We start from the raw sequence: 20505 nt of genomic DNA, 5'->3' as shown, positions 1-20505 counted from the left end.
ATGACACTGAGTTAGTGCCTAATTGAAATCCAACCCCTACTAAATTTTCCCACTTCGGTCTTTGCTATGGATATGTGTGCCACTAAGAGCTAAACACAACGGTAGCAAGTCCCCCTGCTAATTCCTCACAAAATGGTACTAGATGCAAATTAAAATAAAAAAAGTATAACGTTATTGTAGCCCTAAGAAGGGCTGTTGGGTTCTTGTAGAATCACTCCTGCCTAACAGTAAGCTAATAGAACACCCTAACGCTTTCCCTGACCAGCAGCAGCTCTCTCCCTAGCGGCATCCAGACACAGAATGATCCGAGCAGCGCGGGCAGCGGCTAGTCTATCCCAGGGTCACCTGATCTGGCCAGCCAACCACTGCTATCGACGTGTAAGGGTACCACGTCATGCTGGGTGGAGTGCAGAGTCTCCTGGCTTGTGATTGGCTCTGTTTCTGGCCGCCAAAAAGCAAAACGGCGGGAGCTGCCATTTTCTCGAGCGGGCGAAGTATTCGTCCGAGCAACGAGCAGTTTCGAGTACCCTAATGCTCGACCGAGCATCAAGCTCGGACGAGCATGTTCGCTCATCTCTATTCATAATATAAAACTGAGTGAGGTCCGTAAGTTAACTCTTTCTTGAATAACTTCAACCAGAAAGCATAGTCATAACCAGAACACCCGTTATGGAGGAAGCAACCACCTGCCCACAGCTGGAAAGTGTCCACATATCTGGAGTCTACAATTTCTGGAGCATAAATCTGGGTGAGAGTGTTCAATCGCCGATTACTATGAGCAGCTCTAGCCCTAAGCTCTCGCCCACACAGGTGGAGGGGAACAGCCACCGGCTCGGAGGAGCAGGAGAACGGGTACAGACAGCAGGGACTTCGTATTCCACTGCAGCCTTTGTTTTTTGACTTGTTGGTTTAATGCACAGAGAAAGAGAAACAGATTTTCAAATTAAAATCTTATTGATATTTATTAAAATATAATGAAAAGCCACAGGGGCCAATAAGCTTTTTATTCAGAATTTTTTGTAACTTTTTTTAATAACTATAATATAACAAACAAAATAATTAATTTGTGACATCCATCTTGGCGTGTCGGGTGCGGGTCCTCATCTGAGGAGGTGGCAGACGACCACTGAACCCTTCCATTTCAGCCCGAAATTCATGACCTTTCCTGGAAGCTGCTACAGATGAGGGACTGGAAGCAAAATGGGTAAGACATGACTGGGAGGTAGATGGGGTGGGATAAGGCACGGCAGCAGGTGTCTGGGACAATTGATGCGAGTGGGTGGAGTCTGGTGCCTGGGATAGGTGATAGGAATGGGTTGGGGGTTGGGTGTGGGGTTTGGGATAGGGATGGAAGTCAGGGTGGTGTAGCATTTCCCAGGAAAGTTCGGACAATGCCATCCGCGCTTCATGCGCCCGCTGGGGCGTCATTTGGTCAAGCACAGGGATGAGAGTCTGGACAAATAGACGATTGACAGACGGTTCACCCGCCAGTCCAGCCCCTGCCAGCTGTCGCATCACATTGTCCTCAAATCGCATAATCCGCTTGTCTAATCTCAACAGGGCCTCACCAGTGACCCTCGTAAGATCCTCCCATACTCTGTGCCTTCTCCTGCCAGACCGCTCCCGCCTTAGAAGTTGGGCAAATCTAGATGAAACAGTCTGTCTGACCACCACAGGAGGAGAGGACTCTGGTAGAAGACCTGGGGTGTCCTCAGTGGGTGCAGAGCCACCAGAGGAGCCGGCTGTGGGCTCTAGTACAGGGGCTGCTTCAGGAGGGACTTCAGGCTCCCGAGTGCTTGTGCTGGTCCTAAAAATGTCAGAGTAAATAAGAAGACATTTTAGAATTTGACGCATTTTTGATACCAATAAATGTCAGGACTAGAACTCTGAATGTTGTGTTCTGGGTGCGATGGGTCGACTCACGTTGGGTTGTTGGTTGTGGGGTGGACGATCATTAGAGCAGAATATGGAAAACTTCACTCTCTGCTACAGTATCAAAATAAATGTTACAGCCAGTTCAGAGATCGTTGCTCGCTAAAGTTTTGGGGACAAGTCAAGTTTCTTAAATGTCCTCAGGATAACAAAATATCACATTCTCTAATTCACTGTTATTAACAAAAATCCAGCATTTCACAGATAGAAGTCAAGTCTGTCTCTATCAGTCCTGGTGTCCACAATTTCAGTTGCCCCTAGACACGACCCTGTAACTTCTGACTTGGGGTCGGAGAAGACAGCATTCTAGGACGGAACTTACAGACACTAACTCACTTCCTGCCAGCAAACACCACATCCTGGGGAGGGGGGGGGGGAGAAGCTGCAAGCTACAGGCAGATAAGTTATCCGGGGGAAAGGGGAGGCACAGGAGCTCTCATAGTGTGAGAACAGGTATGTAGCAGAGCTGACAGTGTGTAATAGGCATCTCATCTCTCTTTCTATGTGTCAGATACTAGTACAATGTTTAGAAGCTAAATGAAAGTGTATATAACCCTGGACCCTGATAATCTCACCACACTGTCAGCTCACAGAACTAGATGGATCATGAAATGTCTGCTGAGGGAGGCCACATCCTGGAATGTGATAGCTAAAACAGCAATAAAACTGAGTAAAATTGTAAAGTAAGGGGTTAAAAATTATCTTTATTGTATAAACATCACTAGGGGATTGAGAGAATTTTCTTTCATGGAAAAACTTGTTAAAGGTAGAGATTAATCTAAGATCACTGGCAGATCAAAGAGCATGGGTTGGGTGATAAAGAGGTGCAGCATGATGCAGAGCTTTGTGGATGAGGGTTACTAATTGTAAACTGCATTTGGAAGGAGACGGGGAGCCAGTGCAGTGATTGGCACAGACTGGAGGCATCCGTGTAGCGTTTGGTCTGATAGACCAGCCTGGCTGCTGCATTACGTATAGATTGTAGAGGAGAGAGTTTAGCGAGTGGAAGATGATTAGTAGGGAGTTACAGGAGTCTAGACGAGAAAGAATCAGAGCAACAATTAGCATTTTATAGGTTTCCAGTGTAAGAAATGGGCAGATTCTGGAGAGGTTTCTGAGATGCATCCGGCAAGAGATTGAATAAACAATGCAAATAAGAAGAGGTCAGAGTCCAGCACAACCCCAAGACAGCGGCCCCGGGGCTATAGTGACCCCACAGACTGAGATGGAGAGGTCAGAGTCCAGCATAACCCCAGGACAGCGGCCCCAGGGCTATAGTGGCCCCACAGACCGAGATGGAGAGGTCAGAGTCCAGCACAACCCCAAGACAGCGGCCCCGGGGCTATAGTGATCCCACAGACTGAGAAATCATCATGGGCTTGTTTAGTAGATGGTGGAAAGAGAAGTTCAGTATAAGAAAGAAAAGAGAGGACATGATGTTGGCAGAGTTACAGGTTTTGAGCACAAAGTCGGCAGATGGGTGTGATTCTCTCCACAGACGTTTAGCAATCCTGGAGCACTGCTGAAGGAAACAAGTTTTTTCCGTGTGCCAAGGTCGCCTGCGTCTGTGTTGATAATTTCAGATAGTGAGTGGTGCCATCTCATCTAGGGCTTCTGACCTAGTGTGATTATAGGGGTTAGTAGCCGGGGAGGACGGGGGAAGAGAGGCGATGGGGGACAGGGGCGATGGGGGACAGGGGAGGCTGTAAGGTGTCTATCTATTGCACGTGGGTTCCGGGATGAATGATGGGTGGAAGGATTCTGAGAAGGTGAAGGATTATTGAAAGTAAAAGAAAGGAGGTTGTGACCTGATAGTGGAAAGGAAGAATTAGTAAAATTATATATTGAAGATGTTTCCCTCAATTTGAGTGGGGGTTGTGAGATACCTAGAGAAGTAGTTAGTGCTAAGAGCTGAGAGGCCAGAGGGGAAATGGGAGTGTTAACAGGGATGTTGAAGTCTCCCATGATGATGGTTGGAACGTCACAGGATAGAAAGTAAGAGAGCCATGAGGCTAAGTGGTCAAGGAACTGATAGGGTGAGCCAGGAGGACGGTATACTACAGCCACACGGAGAGAGAATGGGTGGAAAAGTGAGAACCTCAAAAGTTAGGAAAGTAAGAGAGGGCACAGGAGGAATGACCTGGAAAGTGCCTTCCCCTCCTCCCTGCCTATTCTCAGGTCTGGAGCAGAGTGAGAAGAGTGTAAGCCACCATAAGACAAAGCAGTGAGGGAGGCAGAGTCATCCTGCTGGATCCATGTTTCCGTGATGGCCGCACGTCAAAGGTCATGAACAGATTTTAGTTTATTACACACAGAGCGGGCGTTCCATAGGGCATATTTACAAGGGGTTACATTCTTAGACTAATCTTTTTGCCAGGTTGGCGCCACTTCTTGTGGCCGGCAGTTGCTGGCCCGTATAGCAGGTTCTGGGCTGTTATAATCACAGCAGGATAGGAGGTTCCTTTGTCTTTAGATGCTACTGGAGGGGGTGAGGCACCTGGTCGGCAGCACTTTCACATTGCAGGACAGCGATGAGCACCACAGAGCGATCACACAAACTTTCACTTGTCACTTTCAAAGGTTTGAACCTCTGGAAAAAGCTAAAGCTGAACTGCAGCAAACCCCAGATAGAAAAGATGAAAAACTTACTGGCGATGCTCCGCCGCTCTCCGGAGGAACTGGAGGGATGACGCATAGCGATAAGTTCTTCTTCTAGCGGCGGGGGGTCCGCTCGGGGACAGGCTCTCACGAAGGTCCCTCATGAAGCGGTCTCTTATGGACCTCCAGTTTATCCGGATGTTTTTCCCTGTGACATAAATCTATTCTTATAAATGTAGAATATAAAACCAGAAACCTAGAAAAGAGGAAGAAGCGAAAGTCCAGACTGACAGCAAGCGTCACGCTCCTCCGCCGAGAGGCTGCCCCACTCCGCAACCAGATCCCTGGCGATGCGCTCCCAGACCTGCTGCACGTGGACGTAGTCTGAATGGCGCTCATTAGACGGGTCCCAGAGGCATGGCTCCGCCTCCACCAACTGGATGAGGAGGATTTTGTCTACATGTGCAGCGTAATCCTCCTCACCCCGGGCGGATGCCCCAGGGGCTGTTTGGCCCTAAAACGAAAAAAAAAGATATAGATCCTTTAAAATAATATCATATTTTTTTATAAATGATGGATCAATAGACCCGGATTTACCAAACTGAAGAAAATCTGCACATTTACTATAGGTTTCACCCGATATTTTATCTATAAGAAGGTCACTAAATGTAAGGAAACAAAAAGGAACCCACCCGTCCTCGCCCACGACCGCGTCCACGACCACGTCCTCGACCACGCCCCCGCCCAGAGAAGGTCCGGCCCAGAGGCGGAGCTGGCATTCTCTGGAAACAGGAATTATTAGTGGTTTGTGATCACGTCACCAAAGGTGCATTCTGGGGGTGAGGGGATCATTATAGTAACTAATGCTACATGTATCATAGGGATCATTATTATTGACTAATGCTACAGGTATGATGTGGCTCATTAAAGTGACTGTGGAGATCATACAGAGTCATTATTCAGGGTGGTCCATTAAAGGGCCAGGATTAATCTCAGCCTTGAGAGGCAGCGGAATGTTGATGCCCCTGTGATGGCGCTCTATGATCCGGGGGCCAGCAGAGTGTTGCTGCCCCTGTGATGGCGCTCTATGATCCGGGGCCAGCAGAGTGTTGCTGCCCCTGTGATTGCGCTCTATGATCCGGGGGCCAGCAGAGTGTTGCTGCCCCTGTGATGGCGCTCTATGATCCGGGGGCCAGCAGAGTGTTGCTGCCCCTGTGATGGCGCTCTATGATCCGGGGGCCAGCAGAGTGTTGCTGCCCCTGTGATGGCGCTCTATGATCCGGGGCCAGCAGAGTGTTGCTGCCCCTGTGATGGCGCTCTATGTTCTGGGGCCAGCAGAGTGTTGCTGCCCCTGTGATGGCGCTCTATGATCCGGGGCCAGCAGAGTGTTGCTGCCCCTGTGATGGCGCTCTATGTTCTGGGGCCAGCAGAGTGTTGCTGCCCCTGTGATGGCGCTCTATGATCCAGGGGGCAGCATTACCAGCTCTATACTTACATAAGGCCGGTCTGCGGCTTCCATGTGCTGGAATTCCTGAACTTTCTGAAAAATTAAAACACTTAATAATAAGGAAGTGATGTTATAAATATAAAGAAGATAGAATTGAGCAGATGATACCTCCGCCTCCAGGGAGCAGGGACCCTCCACATGTGACGACGACAGCAGACGCTAAACAATAAAATAAAAAAACTAATTTTAAAATATTCCTGAAAAAAATTAATAAATAAAAACAAAGAAAAAGGCCCCTCACACGATGGCGCTTCAGGAGTCTGTGGACTCGGCTGTCGGCCTCCTACAAAGGAAAGAAGAGAAAATGGGTCACCACATCCAGTATATACATATATATATATACACACATACATATAGTCAGGGCCATAAGTTCTGAGAATGACACAAATGATAATTGTTACAAAGTCTCCTGCATAAGGGTTTTATAATGGTAATTTGCATATTCTCTAGAATGTTATAAAGAGGGATCAGCTTAACAGCAATTCATTGCAAAGTCAATATTTGCCCAGAAAATTAACTTTTCCCCCCAAAACACATTTCCCCTTCATTCCAGGCGCCTTAGGCGGAGCAGCTGCCATGGTGTCAGTGATGTCTCCAGTAACACAGGTGCGGGGGCTGGTGAGGACAGGGCTGGAGATCAATCTGTCAGGATTAAGTAACAATCACACCCCTGGACACTTTACAAGGAGGCTGGTGCTTGGCATCATTGTTTCTCTTCTGTTACCCATGGTTATCTCTAAAGAAACACGTGCAGTCATCATTGCACTGCACAAAACTGGCCGAACAGGGAAGAGTATCGCAGCGAGAAAGATTGCACCTCAGTCACCGATCTATCGCATCATCAAGGAATCCAAGGAGAGAGGCTCCATTGTTACCAAAAAGGCTCCAGGCGCCCAAGAAGGACCAGCAAGTGCCAGGAGCGTCTCTTACAAGTGTCTCAGCTTGGGGATGGGGCTCCCAGCATCGCAGAGCTCAGGAATGGCCGCAGCAGGTGTGAGGCATCTGCACGCACTGTGACACTGCGGAGACTCCTGGAGCAAGGCCTGGTGTCCAGGAGGGCAGCACAGAAGCCGCTTCTCTCCAGGACCCATCAGGGACAGACGGATATTCTGCAGGAGGTGCAGGGAGAGGACGCTGAGGACTGGGGGACAGACGGATATTCTGCAGGAGGTGCAGGGAGTGGACGCTGAGGACTGGGGGACACACGGATATTCTGCAGGAGGTGCAGGGAGTGGACGCTGAGGACTGGGGGACAGACGGATATTCTGCAGGAGGTGCGGGGAGTGGACGCTGAGGACTGGGGGACAGACGGATATTCTGCAGGAGGTGCAGGGAGTGGACGCTGAGGACTGGGGGAAAGGCATTGTCTCTGATGAATCCCCTTTCCGATTGTTGGGAGAAGACAAGGTGAGCGATGCCCCCAGTCCTGTCTCCTGCACCTGTAAAGCTCCTGCAGCCATTCATGTGGGGGGGGGGGGGGGGCTTCTCAGCCAAGGGAATCGCCTAAAAACACCTCCATGAATAAAGAATGGAGCAGAATGTCCCCCAGGAGCCGCTTCTCCCGACCCTCCAGGAGCAGATGGTGATGAGCAGAGCCTCCTCCAGCATGATGGAGCACCGGCCATAAAGGGGAGAACTAAATGGCTCCGGGAACAGAACACAGAGATTCTGGGTCCATGGCCCGGGAACAGAACACAGAGATTCTGGGTCCATGGCTCCGGGAACAGAACACAGAGATTCTGGGTCCATGGCTCCGGGAACAGAACACAGAGATTCTGGGTCCATGGCTCCGGGAACAGAACACAGAGATTCTGGGTCCATGGCTCCGGGAACAGAACACAGAGATTCTGGGTCCATGGCTCCGGGAACAGAACACAGAGATTCTGGGTCCATGGCTCCGGGAACAGAACACAGAGATTCTGGGTCCATGGCTCCGGGAACAGAACACAGAGATTCTGGGTCCATGGCTCCGGGAACAGAACACAGAGATTCTGGGTCCATGGCTCCGGGGACAGAACACAGAGATTCTGGCTCCATGGCCTGGAAACTCCCCAGATCTTATCCCATTGAGAACTTGTGGTCAATCATCAGGAGACGGGGGACAAACAAAACCCAACACATTGTGACAGAATGCAGCAGTGATTGTGCAGGAATGGACGGGATCAGTCAGGACCTGGTGCAGGAGGTGAGTGAGAGCTGCCAGGGAGAATTGCAGAGGTCCTGGAGAAGAAGGAGAGGTCCTGCAGATACTGACTCGCTGCAGTAACTCCTCCCACCTGACTATAAAAGCTTCTGCTCCCCATAATATGATTGCACTTGTATCTCTGTATGTGATAAACATCTGACAGACCAGAGGGACACATCATGTGACAAGAGGAGATTGTGTCATTCTCAGATCTTATGGCCAGGACTGTATATACTGTATCCTCTGTATACAGGGCTGTATATACTGTATCCTCTGTATACAGGGCTGTATATACTGTACCCTCTGTATACAGGGCTGTATATACTGTACCCTCTGTATACAGGGCTGTATATACTGTACCCTCTGTATACAGGGCTGTATATACTGTACCCTCTGTATACAGGACTGTATATACTGTGTCCTCTGTATACAGGACTGTATATACTGTGTCCTCTGTATACAGGACTGTATATACTGTACCCTCTGTATACAGGACTGTACCAGAACCACAACTTCATTTACAAAGTAGAGAAATAAACTTACATTTTGAAGGAGAATTTTCGCAGCTGTTGAGAAAAAAACAAAGAAAACTTGGATGTAATGGGAGTAGTAGGACGTCCTCTACGCGTTGTACAGATGCTGCTGCAGGGGTTAAATATAGGACACTATGCTCTACAACATGCGGCCTGCAGATAGGACACTATGCTCTACAACATGCGGCCTGCAGATAGGACACTATGCTCTACAACATGCGGCCTGCAGATAGGACACTATGCTCTACAACATGCGGCCTGCAGATAGGACACTATGCTCTACAACATGCGGCCTGCAGATAGGACACTATGCTCTACAACATGCGGCCTGCAGATAGGACACTATGCTCTACAACATGCGGCCTGCAGATAGGACACTATGCTCTACAACATGCGGCCTGCAGATAGGACACTATGCTCTACAACATGCGGCCTGCAGATAGGACACTATGCTCTACAACATGCGGCCTGCAGATAGGACACTATGCTCTACAACATGCGGCCTGCAGATAGGACACTATGCTCTACAACATGCAGCCTGCAGATAGGACACTATGCTTTACAACATGCAGCCTGCAGATAGGACACTATGCTCTACAACATGCGGCCTGCAGATAGGACACTGTGCTCTACAACATGCGGCCTGCAGTTAGGACACTATGCTCTACAACATGCAGCCTGCAGATAGGACACTATGCTCTACAACATGCGGCCTGCAGATAGGACACTATGCTCTACAACATGCAGCCTGCAGATAGGCCACTATGCTTTACAACATGCAGCCTGCAGATAGGACACTGTGCTCTACAACATGCGGCCTGCAGATAGGACACTATGCTCTACAACATGCAGCCTGCAGATAGGACACTATGCTCTACAACATGCGGCCTGCAGATAGGACACTATGCTCTACAACATGCAGCCTGCAGATAGGCCACTATGCTTTACAACATGCAGCCTGCACATAGGACACTATGCTCTACAACATGCGGCCTGCAGATAGGACACTATGCTCTACAACATGCAGCCTCAAGGCAGAATTATCAGGTTCCCCGCTTCTGAATCGCTCTTTAGGGCCGAGTGGATTGTAGGATTCATAGCATCCTTCCTGCACTCTGCATAACATCCATCACTTCCGGGGTGTTACTGTAATGTCACCAAGGAGGAACCAACCTCTATATCCACTTCTCCCTCCATTATCACCTACCTGTGGTGTCACCTCCAGGAATGTCCTCCACCACTTCCCTCTTACACGGGTGATCACCCCTCATCCTCTCTTCTCCCCCCATTATCACCTACCTGTGGTGTCACCTCCAGGAATGTCCTCCACCACTTCCCTCTTACACGGGTGATCGCCCCTCATCCTCCCTTCTCACTCCATTATCACCTACCTGTGGTGTCACCTCCAGGAATGTCCTCCACCACTTCCCTCTTACACGGGTGATAGCCCCTCATCCTCTCTTCTCCCTCCATTATCACCTACCTGTGGTGTCACCTCCGGGAATGTCCTCCACCACTTCCCTCTTACACGGGTGATCTCCCCTCATCCTCTCTTCTCCCTCCATTATCACCTACCTGTGGTGTCACCTCCAGGAATGTCCTCCACCACTTCCCTCTTACACGGGTGATCGCACCTCATCCTCTCTTCTCCCTCCATTATCACCTACCTGTGGTGTCACCTCCAGGAATGTCCTCCACCACTTCCCTCTTACACAGGTGATCGCCCCTCATCCTCTCTTCTCCCTCCATTATTACCTACCTGTGGTGTCACCTCCGGGAATGTCCTCCACCACCTCCCTCTTACACGGGTGATCACCCCTCATCCTCTCTTCTCCCTCCATTATCACCTACCTGTGGTGTCACCTCCGGGAATGTCCTCCACCACTTCCCTCTTACACGGGTGATCGCCCCTCATCCTCTCTTCTCCATCCATTATCCCCTACCTGTGGTGTCACCTCCAGGAATGTCCTCCACCACCTCCCTGTTACACGGGTAATCGCTCCTCATCCTCTCTTCTCCATTCATTATCCCCTACCTGTGGTGTCACCTCCAGGAATGTCCTCCACCACCTCCCTCTTACACGGGTGATCGCCCCTCATCCTCTCTTCTCCCTCCATTATCACCTACCTGTGGTGTCACCTCCAGGAATGTCCTCCACCACTTCCCTCTTACACTGGTGATCGCCCCTCATCCTCTCTTCTCTCTCCATTATCACCTACCTCTGGTGTCACCTCCAGGAACGTCCTCCTCCACTTCCCTCTTACACGGGTGATCGCCCCTCATCCTCTCTTCTCCCTGCATTATCACCTACCTGTGGTGTCACCTCCAGGAATGTCCTCCACCACTTCCCTCTTATACAGGTGATCGCCCCTCATCCTCTCTTCTCCCTCCATTATCACCTACCTGTGGTGTCACCTCCAGGAATGTCCTCCACCACTTCCCTCTTACACGGGTGATCGCCCCTCATCCTCTCTTCTCCCTCCATTATTACCTACCTGTGGTGTCACCTCCGGGAATGTCCTCCACCACTTCCCTCTTACACGGGTGATCGCCCCTCATCCTCTCTTCTCCCTCCATTATCACCTACCTGTGGTGTCACCTCCAGGAATGTCCTCCACCACTTCCCTCTTACACGGGTGATCGCCCCTCATCCTCTCTTCTCCCTCCATTATTACCTACCTGTGGTGTCACCTCCAGGAATGTCCTCCACCACTTCCCTCTTACACAGGTGATCGCCCCTCATCCTCTCTTCTCCCTCCATTATCACCTACCTGTGGTGTCACCTCCAGGAATGTCCTCCACCACTTCCCTCTTACATGGGTGATCGCTCCTCATCCTCTTCTCCATCCATTATCACCTACCTGTGGTGTCACCTCCAGGAATGTCCTCCACCACTTCCCTCTTACACGGGTGATCGCCCCTCATCCTCTCTTCTCCCTGCATTATCACCTACCTGTGGTGTCACCTCCGGGAATGTCCTCCACCACTTCCCTCTTACACGGGTGCTCGCCCCTCATCCTCTCTTCTCCCTCCATTATCACCTACCTGTGGTGTCACCTCCAGGAATGTCCTCCACCACTTCCCTGTTACACGGGTGATCGCCCCTCATCCTCTCTTCTCCCCCCATTATCACCTACCTGTGGTGTCACCTCCAGGAATGTCCTCCACCACTTCCCTCTTACACGGGTGATCGCCCCTCATCCTCTCTTCTCCCTCCATTATCACCTACCTGTGGTGTCACCTCTGGGAATGTCCTCCACCACTTCCCTCTTACACGGGTGATCGCTCCTCATCCTCTCTTCTCCCTCCATTATCACCTACCTGTGGTGTCACCTCCGGAAATGTCCTCCACCACTTCCCTCTTACACGGGTGATCGCCCCTCATCCTCTCTTCTCCCTCCATTATCACCTACCTGTGGTGTCACCTCCAGGATTGTCCTCCACCACTTCCCTCTTACACGGGTGATCGCCCCTCATCCTCTCTTCTCCCTCCATTATCACCTACCTGTGGTGTCACCTCCGGGAATGTCCTCCACCACTTCCCTCTTACACGGGTGATCGCTCCTCATCCTCTCTTCTTTAGCCTCTGATATAATATAAGTCCCATCTTCTCCCTGATTTGTCAGTACATTACAGGAGACAGGAGGAACAGATGACACAAGAGCCCCCACAATCTATGAGCACAGGACCCTCCACCTCCTGTATAGATAAGGTCCCAGGCTCAGCTCCATCTACCTGATGACTCTCTGGGACATTGGGCGTCTCCTCTGGACCGTCCTGGGGATACAGAAGACTGGGACATCTCTCTGGTGGATTTCCATCAATTATTCCATCTGTGGAGACACAGTAATAGAGAAATGATGGGAGAAGTATCTACAGAAGTTGTTCCAAAACTTGATGAAGACAGGACCCAGTTTTGAGCATCAATTATTTGAAACACATGATATCATTCATAGATGACATTGCAAGAAAACCCTGGGCCCTTTGGGTGACTCACAATGATGTCCTCTTCAGGCTCGTATATATTCTCTTTCATACATTGGTTTTATTCAAAAATGGTCTTAACAGAGAAAAATATGGTTGTCAAGGTCCTCTCAGATCAGAGAGAATTTCTTCAATTGCTGCTAGCTGAGCACCAACAGAGCTCCGGAGGATTGAGGAGTGCCCATCCGACCCCCATCTCCTGAGCACCGGTGGTTACACGCTTGATTTATCCCCGAGCTGACATCCCTCTGTTCAACTGGTCTCTCAGATCAGGTCTATGTTGCTCTATGAGCTGGACTGCTGACCACCAGGAGGTCCGGGTGAGGTCACTACAGGTTTTCTGAAGGGGAGGTTTGGGAATGTTGCACAATTCCCATCTACACTCACCGGCCACTTTATTAGGTCCACCATGCTAGTAACGGGTTGGACCCCCTTTTGCCTTCAGAACTGCCTCAATTCTTCGTGGCATAGATTCAACAAGGTGCTGGAAGCATTCCTCAGAGATTTTGGTCCATATTGATATGATGGCATCACACAGTTGCCGCAGATTTGTCGGCTGCACATCCATGATGCGAATCTCCCGTTCCACCACATCCCAAAGATGCTCTATTGGATTAAGATCTGGTGACTGTGGAGGCCATTTGTGTCCAGTGACCTCCTTGTCATGTTCAAGAAACCAGTCTGAGATGATTCCAGCTTTATGACCTGGCGCATTATCCTGCTGAAAGTAGCCATCAGATGTTACAGGGTACATTGTGCTCATAAAGGGATGGACATGGTCAGCAACAATACTCAGGTAGGCTGTGGCGTTGTACCAAGGGGCCCAAAGAGTGCCAAGAAAATATTCCCCACACCATGACACCACCACCACCAGCCTGACCCGCTGATACAAGGCAGGATGAATCCATGCTTTCGTGTTGTTGACGCCAAATTCTGACCCTACCATCCGAATGTCGTAGCAGAAATCGAGACTCATCAGACCAGGCAACATTTTTTCAATCTTCTACTGTCCAATTTCGATGAGCTTGTGCAAATTGTAGCCTCAGTTTCCTGTTCTTAGCTGAAAGGAGTGGCACCCGGTGTGGTCTTCTGCTGCTGTAGCCCATCTGCCTCAAAGTTCGACGTACTGTGTGTTCAGAGATGCTCTTCTGCCTACCATGGTTGTAACGGGTGGCGATTTGAGTCACTGTTGCCTTTCTATCAGCACGAACCAGTCTGCCCATTCTCCTCTGACCTCTGGCATCAACAAGGCATTTCTGCCCACAGAACTGCCGCTCACTGGATGTTTTTCCTTTTTCGGACCATTCTCTGTAAACCCTAGAGATGGTTGTGCGTGAAAATCCCAGTAGATCAGCAGTTTCTGAAATACTCAGACCAGCCCTTCTGGCACCAACAACCATGCCACGTTCAAAGACCTTTCTTCCCCATACTGATGCTTGGTTTGAACTGCAGGAGATTGTCTTGACCATGTCTACATGCACTGAGTTGCCGCCATGTGATTGGCTGATTAGAAATTAAGTGTTAACGAGCAGTTGGACAGGTGTAACTAATAAAGTGGCCGGTGAGTGTAGTTCTATATATACACTGACAAACAGTAGGGAACTTTGTTTCCTTGTTTTAACTCGATGGTGTTTTTTTCCCAACTGTATAAATGATGATAATATAATGAAAACCTGACTGTTGGTTACTACATTAGACCTACGTTTAGTTAAAGACAATTTTCCACAAACCACGCCCCTTCCTATTAAGATCGTGCCCATTTTGAGGTCACGTCCCCTTAGTTGGAAGTGGAAAAAGTGCCAAAATAAAAAGACTAAAAGCCTTGATAACCCAAGATTATAGGTTATTAAAAAAAGTGTGTTAATAATTTCCCCACAGCCTCCCCGGGGTGTCATTAGGTTGATCCCAGAGTGAAAAAGTAATTGGATGGAATTAAAGAGCAGTCAACCAGCACAAGTCCATCCCAAAGCCAAAAGGTGGACGTCCAGACTAATAACACAAGCCGCACTAATGCTTCATAATAGTGAGATCACCGACGTCCAAGTACAAATCACGGGCATCACAAGTCGAATGGTGGGCCGAGATAGATAAGGGTCTCAGCATCAATATCATCATAAGAAGAATAGGCTCCCATTTACAAAAACGTATGAAGAAGACAATTGGAACTGAGCGAAGCAGTGAGACTAAAGTCAGCAGACTGGACATTGATGGGTACAAAGGGCTCTCGAAGAGTCAAGAGGCTAATAGATCAAGAAATTACAAGAACTCTGAACCCCTTAATAAGCATATGCTAGGAAGTAGAAGGTCAAATGTATGTGCGAGAGGATTGTCTGCAACATGACAGTGGTCACATGCTCAACGATGTAGGGCCCGGACCTTGTTGCCCATCTTCTGCAGAATCTCTATTGTTTTCAATGCAGGATTTCCAGTTTGGGTCGGACGTTCCGCTTCTATTTATGGTTATAATTCTAGGATGTGCGTTTCAGTAGAATGTAATATGGTTACAAAGAAGCTGACAAGTTGTGTACCGTATTTGCCAGTTAGTTGAAGAAATTCCTGTTGCTTTTGATAGGTCAAATAAATTTGTTTTCTTGAGATTGTGATAGTATTAATGGCTACTGAAATATAAGATGTTTCAAGCTTTCGGGGTATCTTGGGTCTCTTCATCAGACAGGTATAACAGGATAACTGAAGTGACACAGATCTTATACACCATGGACAGAGAAGTGATGCAAAAAATGGAAACAAAAGGACAGAAACAAAATGTTGAGACAACAGGTCGTGAATTAGAAGACTTGGGCAGTGTGATGGTTTATTGTCTCCATGAACCATTATCTCAAGATAACATCTTTTAGAGGTTGTATTGAGCCATGAATCCCTTTGATAGATTGATTCCTGTGTGGAGGAGGTCAAAGAGGGTAATATACCTGTATTCCCAAATTCGTCTCATTTTTTGACGGGAAATTGCCCTTTAATACTAGAACCTTTATATCCAGGGTGTCCTGGCCAGGACTGCAGAAGTGTTTGGCCACACTGTTTATTGTGTGGTGATGAGACCTTAACCGGGCTTTAATTTCGCCCCGTTTCTCCAACATAAAGACCCCCATAGGTTATTCAATAGACAAAATCAGGTAGACCATATTGGAAGTGGAACAAGAAATTTCCCCTTGATGTTATATCCCTGCTGTGCTGGGGATCTGTATCCCGTCACCATCAGAGAGCAGGGGAAAGTTCCTTTCTGTGGTGTCCTAGAGGAAGCTGGTGGTATTTCTCACTAGTGGTTTGAGGATACCCTCCACCATCTCCAGCGCCACCAGCATACCCAGGAGCCACCATCTCCAGCAGGATACCCAGGAGCCACCATCTCCAGCACCACCAGGATACCCAGGAGCCACCATCTGCAGCACCACCAGGATACCCAGGAGCCACCATCTGCAGCAGCACCACCAGGATACCCAGGAGCCACCATCTGCAGCAGCACCACCAGGATACCCAGGAGCCACCATCTGCAGCACCACCAGGATACCCCGGAGCCACCATCTGCCGCACCACCAGGATACCCAGGAGCCACCATCTGCAGCATCACCAGGATACCCAGGAGCATCTTCTCCAATACAAAGAAAAAGTGAACAACAATCGGGTACCACTGGTTGTGACTTACAATCCACATTTGGAAATACTAAGAATCTCAAGAAAACTCCACCACATGCTCCACAAACATGACGGCCTGAAGACAATGTTCCCAGACCCTCCATTGCTGTGCTGCAGGCAACCCCCAAACCTGAGGAACATTGTGACCAGGAGCTCCCGACCACCTGACATACAGAAAGGAACTTTCCCCTGTAATGTCAAGAGCGGCAGGACCTGCTCTCTGATAACATCCCGGGGACATTCTCATGTGATCTACCTGATTGTATACACAAAATGTCCTATGGGGGTCTTTATGTTGGAGAAACGGGAAGCCCTGATAAGGGCTCATCACCACACAATAAAAGAAGAGCAGAAACATCTACCTGTGGCCAAACACTTCTGTAGTCCTGGCCAGAACACCCTGGATATGAAGGTTCAAATATTAAAGGGCAATTTCTGAACACAAAAAGAGAGACAAATTTGGGAATACAAGTATATTACTGTCTATGACCACCCTGACCACAGGTGTTACTCGGGGATGTCAGCGGTAGATTACCGCTGACTCCCGATGATGTCTCAGCTCCGGTGCAGAGCCGAGCACTGAGCGCGAATAGCGGGAGCCCACGCAAGACTAGAACAGCAATGAGCAGTAAGGGGTTAAGGACCTGTTGTCTACACTTCTTTTTCCATGTCTTTTCTGTCCATGGTGTACAAGATCTGTGTCGCTGATGAAGGGACCATAGACGTCCTGAAAGTTTGTAAAATTAAAGGTATCACAATCTCAAGAAGGTTTACAAAAAGCTGAAACATAACAACCAGTCCAGACGCTCCATCTGTATGAAAGTGCTTTTTTGTAGTTTTTTTTTTTTTTTTTTTATGTAATGAGCTTTTCTTAAATCATCAATTCCAAATTGCAACATCTACATTCATATCCGGGACGTGGGGCAATCCCTGCTTCAGCTCAGATCTGCTCACCCTCCCTTCTGCATTCGCATTTATAAAACCAGCCTCCTTCCCTTCTCCTGCGTTTTACATAGACTGAAAAATATTTTTATTCAAAAGCATTTTATATCTCTTACATTACTTACAGTGAAAGAGAAAAGAATGAGCAGATGATTTCCTGAGGGAGAAAAGCAGCAGGATTGCGCAGTATTAGACTGGGCTATGTGCTGTGAGATGTGAGGGAAGCGGCAGGATGGAGCTGTATTACACTGGGCTATGTGCTGTGAGATGTAAGGGAAGCGGCAGGATGGAGCTGTATTAGACTGGGCTATGTGCTGCGAGATGTGAGGGAAGCGACAGGATTCAGATGTATTACACTGGGCTATGTGCTGTGAGATGTAAGGGAAGTGACAGGATTGAGCTGTATTAGACTGGGCTATGTGCTGTGAGATGTAAGGGAAGCGTCAGGATGGAGCTGTATTAGACTGGGCTATGTGCTGTGAGATGTAAGGGAAGCGGCAGGATTGCGCAGTATTAGACTGGGCTATGTGCTGTGAGATGTAAGGGAAGCGGCAGGATTGAGCTGTATTAGACTGGGCTATGTGCTGTGAGATGTGAGGGAAGCGACAGGATTGAGCTGTATTAGACTGGGCTATGTGCTGTGAGATGTGAGGGAAGCGACAGGATTGAGCTGTATTACACTGGGCTATGTGCTGTGAGGGAAGCGACAGGATTGAGCTGTATTACACTGGGCTATGTGCTGTGAGATGTAAGGGAAGCGACAGGATTGAGCTGTATTACACTGGGCTATGTGCTGTGAGATGTGAGGGAAGCGACAGGATTGAGCTGTATTAGACTGGGCTATGTGCTGTGAGATGTAAGGGAAGCGGCAGGATGGAGCTGTATTAGACTGGGCTATGTGCTGTGAGATGTGAGGGAAGCGACAGGATTGAGCTGTATTAGACTGGGCTATGTGCTGTGAGGGAAGCGACAGGATTGAGCTGTATTACACTGGGCTATGTGCTGTGAGATGTAAGGGAAGCGACAGGATTGAGCTGTATTAGGCTGGGCTATGTGCTGTGAGATGTGAGGGAAGCGACAGGATTGAGCTGTATTAGACTGGGCTATGTGCTGTGAGATGTGAGGGAAGCGGCAGGATTGAGCTGTATTAGACTGGGCTATGTGCTGTGAGATGTAAGGGAAGCGGCAGGATGGAGCTGTATTAGACTGGGCTATGTGCTGTGAGATGTAAGGGAAGCGGCAGGATTGTGCAGTATTAGACTGGGCTATGTGCTGTGAGATGTGAGGGAAGCGACAGGATTGAGCTGTATTACACTGGGCTATGTGCTGTGAGATGTAAGGGAAGCGACAGGATGGAGCTGTATTACACTGGGCTATGTGCTGTGAGATGTAAGGGAAGCGACAGGATTGAGCTGTATTACACTGGGCTATGTGCTGTGAGGGAAGCGACAGGATGGAGCTGTATTACACTGGGCTATGTGCTGTGAGATGTAAGGGAAGCGACAGGATTGAGCTGTATTACACTGGGCTATGTGCTGTGAGGGAAGCGACAGGATTGAGCTGTATTACACTGGGCTATGTGCTGTGAGATGTAAGGGAAGCGACAGGATTGAGCTGTATTACACTGGGCTATGTGCTGTGAGATGTAAGGGAAGCGACAGGATGGAGCTGTATTACACTGGGCTATGTGCTGTGAGATGTGAGGGAAGCGGCAGGATTGCGCAGTATTAGACTGGGCTATGTGCTGTGAGATGAGGGAAGCGGCAGGATGGAGCTGTATTAGACTGGGCTATGTGCTGTGAGATGTAAGGGAAGCGGCAGGATGGAGCTGTATTAGACTGGGCTATGTGCTGTGAGATGTGAGGGAAGCGACAGGATTGAGCTGTATTAGACAGGGCTATGTGCTGTGAGATGTGAGGGAAGCGACAGGATTGAGCTGTATTAGACTGGGCTATGTGCTGTGAGGGAAGCGACAGGATTGAGCTGTATTACACTGGGCTATGTGCTGTGAGATGTAAGGGAAGCGACAGGATTGAGCTGTATTAGGCTGGGCTATGTGCTGTGAGATGTGAGGGAAGCGACAGGATTGAGCTGTATTAGACTGGGCTATGTGCTGTGAGATGTGAGGGAAGCGGCAGGATTGAGCTGTATTAGACTGGGCTATGTGCTGTGAGATGTAAGGGAAGCGGCAGGATGGAGCTGTATTAGACTGGGCTATGTGCTGTGAGATGTAAGGGAAGCGGCAGGATTGTGCAGTATTAGACTGGGCTATGTGCTGTGAGATGTGAGGGAAGCGACAGGATTGAGCTGTATTACACTGGGCTATGTGCTGTGAGATGTAAGGGAAGCGACAGGATGGAGCTGTATTACACTGGGCTATGTGCTGTGAGATGTAAGGGAAGCGACAGGATTGAGCTGTATTACACTGGGCTATGTGCTGTGAGGGAAGCGACAGGATGGAGCTGTATTACACTGGGCTATGTGCTGTGAGATGTAAGGGAAGCGACAGGATTGAGCTGTATTACACTGGGCTATGTGCTGTGAGGGAAGCGACAGGATTGAGCTGTATTACACTGGGCTATGTGCTGTGAGATGTAAGGGAAGCGACAGGATTGAGCTGTATTACACTGGGCTATGTGCTGTGAGATGTAAGGGAAGCGACAGGATGGAGCTGTATTACACTGGGCTATGTGCTGTGAGATGTGAGGGAAGCGGCAGGATTGCGCAGTATTAGACTGGGCTATGTGCTGTGAGATGAGGGAAGCGGCAGGATGGAGCTGTATTAGACTGGGCTATGTGCTGTGAGATGTAAGGGAAGCGGCAGGATGGAGCTGTATTAGACTGGGCTATGTGCTGTGAGATGTGAGGGAAGCGACAGGATTGAGCTGTATTAGACTGGGCTATGTGCTGTGAGATGTGAGGGAAGCGACAGGATTGAGCTGTATTAGACTGGGCTATGTGCTGTGAGGGAAGCGACAGGATTGAGCTGTATTACACTGGGCTATGTGCTGTGAGATGTAAGGGAAGCGACAGGATTGAGCTGTATTAGGCTGGGCTATGTGCTGTGAGATGTGAGGGAAGCGACAGGATTGAGCTGTATTAGACTGGGCTATGTGCTGTGAGATGTAAGGGAAGCGGCAGGATGGAGCTGTATTAGACTGGGCTATGTGCTG

General features: G+C 49.1%; 2 protein-coding genes across 6 annotated transcripts in view; one reads left to right on the top strand and one right to left on the bottom strand.

The window, feature by feature from the left end:
* The window catches only part of LOC140122810 (oocyte zinc finger protein XlCOF8.4-like), a 217981-nt gene that overhangs the window by 137462 nt on the left and 60014 nt on the right, over positions 1–20505 (top strand). The gene's annotated exons all lie outside the window — the stretch shown is intronic.
* LOC140122808 (uncharacterized) lies at positions 936–11556 on the bottom strand. 4 transcript variants are annotated; one of them, XM_072144027.1, is made up of 9 exons: positions 11159–11556; positions 8766–8788; positions 6279–6320; positions 6146–6196; positions 6026–6070; positions 5223–5312; positions 4822–5044; positions 4582–4738; positions 936–1807 (listed from the first exon to the last, which is right to left on the bottom strand). In XM_072144027.1, the coding sequence occupies exons 1-9, from the start codon at positions 11238–11240 to the stop codon at positions 1060–1062; spliced, it is 1461 nt and encodes a 486-aa protein (XP_072000128.1). In that variant the 5' UTR covers positions 11241–11556; the 3' UTR covers positions 936–1059. The 4 variants fall into 4 exon arrangements, with proteins under 4 accessions (XP_072000128.1, XP_072000129.1, XP_072000131.1 ...); XM_072144028.1 differs by lacking the exon at positions 11159–11556 and adding an exon at positions 10239–10462; XM_072144030.1 differs by lacking the exon at positions 11159–11556 and adding an exon at positions 10055–10133.

Source organism: Engystomops pustulosus, chromosome 3 (assembly GCF_040894005.1).
Source record: "Engystomops pustulosus chromosome 3, aEngPut4.maternal, whole genome shotgun sequence".
NCBI classification, from domain to species: Eukaryota; Metazoa; Chordata; class Amphibia; order Anura; family Leptodactylidae; genus Engystomops; species Engystomops pustulosus.
The sequence above is the reverse complement of the archived record's forward strand: the minus strand, read 5'-3'. Positions and strand labels throughout refer to the sequence as shown.